Source organism: Hydra vulgaris, chromosome 08, assembly GCF_038396675.1.
Source record: "Hydra vulgaris chromosome 08, alternate assembly HydraT2T_AEP".
In the NCBI taxonomy this organism is placed as follows: Eukaryota; Metazoa; Cnidaria; class Hydrozoa; order Anthoathecata; family Hydridae; genus Hydra; species Hydra vulgaris.
Genome location: NC_088927.1, coordinates 53976974 through 53984458, shown reverse-complemented (window position 1 = coordinate 53984458; position 7485 = coordinate 53976974). Strand labels below are relative to the sequence as shown.

General features: G+C 27.8%; 1 protein-coding gene across 1 annotated transcript; it reads right to left on the bottom strand.

Annotated features, from left to right (window-relative positions):
- Positions 1-1892: 1892 nt before the first annotated feature.
- On the bottom strand, positions 1893-4123 carry LOC136083441 (probable serine/threonine-protein kinase DDB_G0271682). The gene is made up of 3 exons (XM_065802841.1): positions 3773-4123; positions 3347-3535; positions 1893-3209 (listed from the first exon to the last, which is right to left on the bottom strand). The coding sequence occupies exons 1-3, from the start codon at positions 4121-4123 to the stop codon at positions 2643-2645; spliced, it is 1107 nt and encodes a 368-aa protein (XP_065658913.1). The 3' UTR covers positions 1893-2642.
- Positions 4124-7485: the final 3362 nt, after the last annotated feature.

Here is a 7485-nt window from a genome sequence, read left to right as displayed (position 1 = left end):
GGAGACGAATACAGAAAAAAAAAAGCAAATTTGATTTTAGTCCTAGTTTTTTTATTACCTTCAGAAATGAAACCTCATCAAACATTTATATTCAAAGCATTAAAATTGATTTATTTTGTTGAAAAATCTGTAAAATCCTTTAAATTTTTTATTCTCAAAGATAAAACTACACACCCAGCACTCCATTTTCACAATGGTGGTATAAATGAAATGATTTCATGTTTGCAGAGGTTTATATGGCTTATGAGGTAGAATATTATTATTAAAATTTTATAAAATTCAGTTCTATTAGCAAAATTTAATTTTATTTAAAAAATGGTTTTATATAAAAATAAGTATTAAATTAAATTCTATAGAATTTAATTTAATACTCCAGCTAGAAATATTTGATGGCTGCTATTTTTCATTAAAAATACATTAAATATGAGTCAGGTGTATGTGAATTCTCTCATAATAAAATTATTGCAACTCAATGAAAATACAACTTTCCTTTAATGGATTTTAAATCCTTTATAATCTGTTTTCAATGCAATTTTTTCAAGAAACCTATTAGAAGACCTTATCACTGAGCACCGCCACATCATTAGTCTTTATATAGTTGGTTGCCAATTCCGGACAAAAACGGACAGCGCTCATGTTTTTGAGCGCAATTTTTGATTATATCTTTGACGAATATAAAGTTGAAATGCCAATTTTATATTAAAAAGTTTTCTAATGATAATGATATTAATTTCTAATGATATTGATAATAATTTCTAATGATATCGATATTAATTCGTCAAAATTTGAAAAGAACAAGTTTAAATTTGTCAAAGTTTGAATAAATTTGAATTTAAATTTCTAGTTCGAATTTGACTCAAATTCAAATTAAACAAATTTTGATCACTTTAAATTTCATTTTCCAAATCAATATTCGAACAAATTTGAATGGATTCGACCAAGCTTAGCGGAGTGTGACTGGTTAAATTTTAATTATGGTAGTTACGCGTTATTTTGTAAAAATTTATGTTACTAAAAAGACTTTGAAAGACTACAAAGAACCTGAAAAATGAATTAAACTTCGTTCCCCCTCCAACTATATTATATTTTTTTGATAATCTTTTCACTCTTTTGGAAACTTAAATTGAACGACTGATAGAACCTCAGAAAGAGCCACCTCTGCACCACTCCACCTCTGCACATTAAGTTATGCCTTTCAAATACATCCAAGATCTTTTTACAAAGCTGTGCAAAGTTAAGGTTTTTTGTCAAACCATAGATCAAGAAGACATAAATCATTACGAGTTTGCCAAGTTCTTGAATAGAAAAAAGAGATTGGCTAAGAGCAGTTTTGTTGCAGTTGGTCATAGTTTCCTGGGTAATCACAAAATGAAAGCTATGTGTAGTTAGTTATGAGTCTTAAAAGAATTACATTAAAATGGTATGTAAAATGTCATCTAACGTCCAAATTCTAAACGCTTATCTCAATAATTTTTTTCTCCAATATTCAAAAGTCTTCTCTCTATTATATTCACAAGGAGATAGAGCTTAGTCATAGTAGCAAGACAAACGCTTTCAGAAAGATGTATCGGACTTTAAACGCCTTTATCAAAGACAGTATAATAAAAATAATAATGGTAAACTTCATTCGGGTGCTACTTTGAGAAAGTCATCACTCTAAAAATGGACTTATTCTGTAGTTTTTTACCGTTTTCGATCTATTCAATATGCGTTTTTTTTTAAATAGACTGGATAAACAATAAGTTGAAGTTTTTCTTGTTCTATCTCAAAAACGAATTTTTATTTGTGTTGTGATTATAAAATCAAAGTTTGTGCCTAATGTTTGTCTTTCCGCAGTCATTAGAAGTCAGTATTTGAAGTATTACACTTAAAACATTATGACAAAAAGTGTGTTTCATAGTGTTATTAGTAAGTTTAACTTTTGTTAAGAAGGTTGGACACCAAATAATAAACGTTTAAAAAATAATTATAAAAATATCGTACTTTAAAAAATCTAGAAATTATCTAAACCAATTTAAACTTTGAAAGGTATGATATTCTTTTAATAAAAAAAAGTTTATGGATTAATTCAAAAAAAAATTATGCGTTCGTTACAACCTTCTGCATAAATTTGGATAAATCAAGTTTATAAACATAAAAACAGACTACATTTTAACGTCAAGAAAAAACAAGTAAGATGATGTTCAAAGGTGATAAGAAATTTTATATAATTACCATAAAGTATTCTAAAATTATTCGTTTGTTTTTGCATTTTTAATCGCAATAAATTTTTGTTATATGGTTTACCTTCTTCTCAATTTCATTTATTTTAGGTCTTTGAACAGGGCTAAATTTCCAACACGACTTCATAAGATTAATAATATTTATGTCAACACTTACATCTTTTGGAATGTCGGGAGTTATACCATTTTCCCCCACTTGCTTTTGCAACTGAACGTATGAAAGATTTTTAAAAGACTCTTCTTCATAAATTATTTCAAAAAGAATTAAAGACAACGAGTAAATGTCGCACATAAACCACGCAGATGCAGCTATTAGCTACCCTCTTAACACTTCTGGAGCGGAATAGCGCGGTGTTCCGATATTTTTAAAATGTTGTTCAATACTGGAGCCCGAAGTTTCTGTATTATATTTAATGATGCTTAATCCAAAATCGCAAATTTTTGCAACGCAAACGTTTTCCTTTTCATTATAACGTTCAAAATATTTTGAGTTTTCAAATCACAATGAGCAATTCGGTTTTCATGCAAATAAACTGAACCCTTGCATACTTGTGATATGATTTTAAAACGTTCTTCCTCAGAAAAGTCTATATCAATCTTAGCTTCAAACAAACTCATGTCCATGTATTCCATTATAATGCATAAGTTCGGAGTAACTGTGCATGCACCTAAAAATTTGACAACGTTTGGATGATTTAACATATAATAGTTTGTGACCTCTTTTGTAAAATCCTTTAGACGATTTTTTGAAATTCTTTGAAGACGTAGTTTTTTTACAGCCACAATTGTATCTTTCCATTTAGATAAATAAACTTCCCCAAAGCCCCCGGATCCAATTTTTTTAACCAGCTCTAATTCTTCGTATGCAACATCTTTTCCAGATATGTTTGCAAATGATTGTAACGTATTTATAGGAATTAATTCTTGCGATTCAAGTGCTAAATTATTTTCAATAGCTCTTCGATCCATCAAGTTTTGTATAATTTCCTTTGAAAACATTTAATAAATGTTAAATATACTATAACTTAAGCTATACTAAACTTTTCAAGGAAGGTTGTAAATAATTCAAAACATTTATATATACAAAGTTTAGGCTTTAAAATTATACTTTTAATATTAGTTACCTGAAGCTTATTTTCATATTCACTATAGTCATTTAGTTGTGGACATATTTCTTCGTAGGGGAAGGTGGGTAAAGCAACAGCTTCTACTTTTTTCCTTAATGGTTTGGAACCAAGTGGTAATCCAACTCTTCCGTGTCTTCTGTTAAATGCGTTATCTACGTAAACTTTTTTTTGATTTATGATTATTTTCTGTTAATTTAACAGCTTCTACCCCCTTTTTTTTTCTTCATGTATTTTTGTTTTTTGACTTTTCTCTGGAAATTGATGATTGCTTTGTGTTGAACTGTCATTATTTTTTGAAATGACCACGGAGCCAACTTCTTATCCAACTCTACCTACTCTGCGGTTAAAAGAATTGTCAACGTATGTTTATTCATTGGAGTGATGATTACTTTTTTTTGAACTGTCATTATTTTTTGAAATAACCATGGAGCCAACTTCTAATCCAACTCTACCTACTCTGCGATTAAAAGAATTGTCAACGTATGTTTTTTCATTGGAGTGATGATTACATTTTGTTGAACTGTCATTATTTTTTGAAATAACCATGGAGCCAACTTCCAATCCAACTCTACCTACACTACGGTTGTAAGCATTATCTACGTAACTGCGGTTTGATGATAAAGTAGATCCAGAAGAGTGACTTGCATAACCAGTGTAACTACTTTGTCTACTTGAACTTCCTGAGCTTCCACTTGAAATAACTGCGCTTCCATAGACCATTCCAACTCTACCAACACTTCTATTATAAGCATTGTCAACGTAGGTCTTAGGCATTTCTTAATAACAAAAAGAGGTGTTTGTTTATATATGTTGTTGTATTTTTGTTGAGATGTAGCATAGAATAAGTTTGATTTTGCTAAAAATTAAGATTAAAAAAATACATCTTGTATTTGAATTTTTCAAAGTGAAAGTGTGATACCGACTTTTAAAACATAGATTTGTAAACAGATAAAACTGTTTACAAATCTATGTTTTGTTGTTTGCTCAAAGAAAACAATTTTAATCTTTAATTAGAAGTACAATGGTTGATAAAACGAGGTTTATAAACTCACAAAATGAGGCTTACATAACCTAAGTTTTTTAACATCATTTAACATCACTTAAGTTTTTTAACATCAAATTTTTAAGTTTTTTAACACTTAAGTTTTTTAACATCTAATTTTTTAACATCAAATTTTTTAACATCAAATTTTTAACATCACTTAAGTTTTTTAACATCAAATAACAAGTAGTTATAAAAACAAAACAGGTAAAGATAATAACATAAAGTAAAAATGTTGGTAAAAATAATTAATTAAGCACTTGAAAAAAACAGCAGTTTAAAGCTTTATAAAAATGAGCTAAAACATTTGCACGATTAATGTTATTATTTAAATTTTAAAAATGCTAAACAAACTATGGATAAAGTTTAATTTGCGATAAAAAAAATGTGTAATCAATTACATTTAAACCTATTGCTTGAGAAATAAAGCAACTGTTATTGCTAAGTTGTTCTATATAACATGTCTATCTTCTATATAAGCAGTTTGCAATCTTTTATATAACAGTTTGTGTAATATTCTTTCATAAAATACAACAATGAAATTACTATTTGTCTTTTATCTTATCTAGCTAAATTCAGCTCATCTTTTACAAGTTCTTACTACAACTTATATACAATCACAGAACCACAACAACTCACATTAAAACCTGTATAAACACATTAACAATTAAACCATACAAACACAATAAAAATAGCTGTTTAGTCATGTTTTAGAGAAAGGTTAAACTGTTGATATATCTGGTTTTGTAAGACTGGTTTAGTAAAATTTACATATGGAATTGGTAAAATTAAGTTTTGCAAAATTAAGTAAAATTGAGTTTTGGATTTGGTAAAATTAAGTTTTGTTCAGTTGACAAATTTTTTTTTTTTTGTTACAGTAACATATATTAAGGTGCTGTTTAAATGCGGTAGTGGTGTAGTGGTAAAGCGCTCGCTTCACAAGCGAGAGGATCCGAGTTCGATCCCCACCACGTCACTGGTAGTACCGCGCTCAACTTGTTTCTCGGCACAGCAGCCAAGAAAACAACAACAACAAAAAAACAAACAATAAAAAAAACGCACAAAATTTTTTGCACAACACCAAAAAAACGTCAGAGATTTACGGGAACATTTTGCCGCGTCACAAATTACAAGGTTGAGGCCGTGGCTAGCGCAGGGCATGTAAAATGGTTTGGATTTATTTCTAAGATCCGTGCCTGTATTCTTGAGTGGATACCTTTCATATTCGATTGTTAAAGCTTTGTTTAAACACATTTCACATTCCTTTCACGTTTTAACGTTCTAAACATGCTTTAGTGACGTCTAATGGGATTAAAGTCCTCTGCTAAGATGTGCCTAATCACTTTAACCTTCGGAAGATAATTGAGAGCCAGTGTTGTAACCAAATAGTTTACAGCAAAAAAAAAAAAACGCCTTGTCAATAGTTTTACTCTATGCAAAGGGCCATTTCGGATAATTTTATTAAGTTTAACAGTTGAAAACGAAACACAACTGAATTGTTAATGTCTGAAACGATCCCTTCAGCTCCAGCGCAAACTTAACTTCAAATGCTAATCCTCCAGTAGAAATTGAATGGTTTTGAGGATTAGAAGAATGAGACGGCAAAAAATAATTTAGCTCTTTATCATTACTTGTACTTGGATTGATCTAAAAGTAATTTAGTTCTATTACTCACCATACTCAAACACTCAACAGCAGCTGATCCTCCATCTTGATCTTAAAGTTCCGCCTCATCTTGTATTTAAAATTTAACTGTCGCACCCTGTTGTGATTTTAAAAACTTCACGTTTATATTTTTTCTTCTGTTTTTCAAAACCACTTTTAAACTCTCTAGACATGATTTATATCAATTTAATTCACTAAAAGCAGTCACTAAAGCCATAACAATGATTAATACATAATTATAACATCTATAGTCATAAAAAAAAACTATATACATAATATGTTAATAAAGATATATAAATAGTTACAAACTATATTATCAAATGAGTTGCATTTAAAACGAGCTACAATATTAAAAAATTATAAATAAAAGACCACAGATAAATATTAGACAAAAAAAAAACGTAAAAAAAAAGAGATAAGGGAAAAAATATACTAAAGTTACAAATTACAACACTGAATAAATTACAATAAGTTAAAGTTACGTTTATTTTAAAATAATGTTTGAAATGACTATATATATATATATATATATATATATATATATATATATATATATATATATATATATATATATATATATATATATATATATATATATATATATATATATATATATATATATATATATATATATATATGTATATGTATATATAAATTACGGCCGGCCATACAGATGAAACTTTATAAAACTAACATGATCGAATAAAACAGTAAATGATTAACTATGAATAAGTAAAATTTGTTATACTAAAAAACTAAAGAAATGAAAAAATTATCACGTAACATCATAAACTTAAATTAAAACTACATAACAACATAAAACTAACTAAAAATAAATCATAATATAAAATAAATAACCAACAAAATATGAAAAAATAAAAGCAATAAAAACTCTTGGTGTCCTGAGCTTTTTCAAAGTTTCGAATGTTTTCTTTCTTTTTCATTTATTTTTAAACTTTTTTTTCTTTACTTTTATTTTAGTTACTTTTGAATTTTATATTCTTTCATATAGTTTGTTTTCTTTTCTACTTTTTGGGTATTTTATTTAATCTTCATTTTATTGATTCTATTTTTGAAAAACTAAATAAAAATTTTGCCTGATCTATTAGTTAATTTTTTTACTATTTCCTGATTTATTAGTTCTTTTTTTTTCCTTTTTCAAAAAAGTACTTTAAACTCGTTAAAAAAAAGCGTCCACCATTTGCGATGTCATTGCAAAGAGGATAGCTTCAATAGCTCCAAATGATAATAATAATAATGATAATAATAACAATAACAATAATAACAATAATAATAATAATAATAATAAGGTATCAGGGCCGACACGGGTTTCAATGTTAAGGGAAGGAAGGGGAAGGGGCACCATCATCAATTTGTAAAAAAAGTCCTCCTTATCTTATTTAAAAAAAAAAAAAAAAAAAAAAAAGTT

Bases quoted from the DNA above. Each gene is read 5' to 3' on its own strand.
- LOC136083441 (XM_065802841.1), bottom strand. From the start codon at position 4,123: ATGCCTAAGACCTACGTTGACAATGCTTATAATAGAAGTGTTGGTAGA. The intron at 3,536-3,772 runs GTTATTTCAAAA...TTAAATTAACAG, and splicing joins GATTAGAAGTTGGCTCCATG to AAAATAATCATAAATCAAAA. The intron at 3,210-3,346 runs GTAACTAATATT...ATGTTTTCAAAG, and splicing joins AATATGAAAATAAGCTTCAG to GAAATTATACAAAACTTGAT.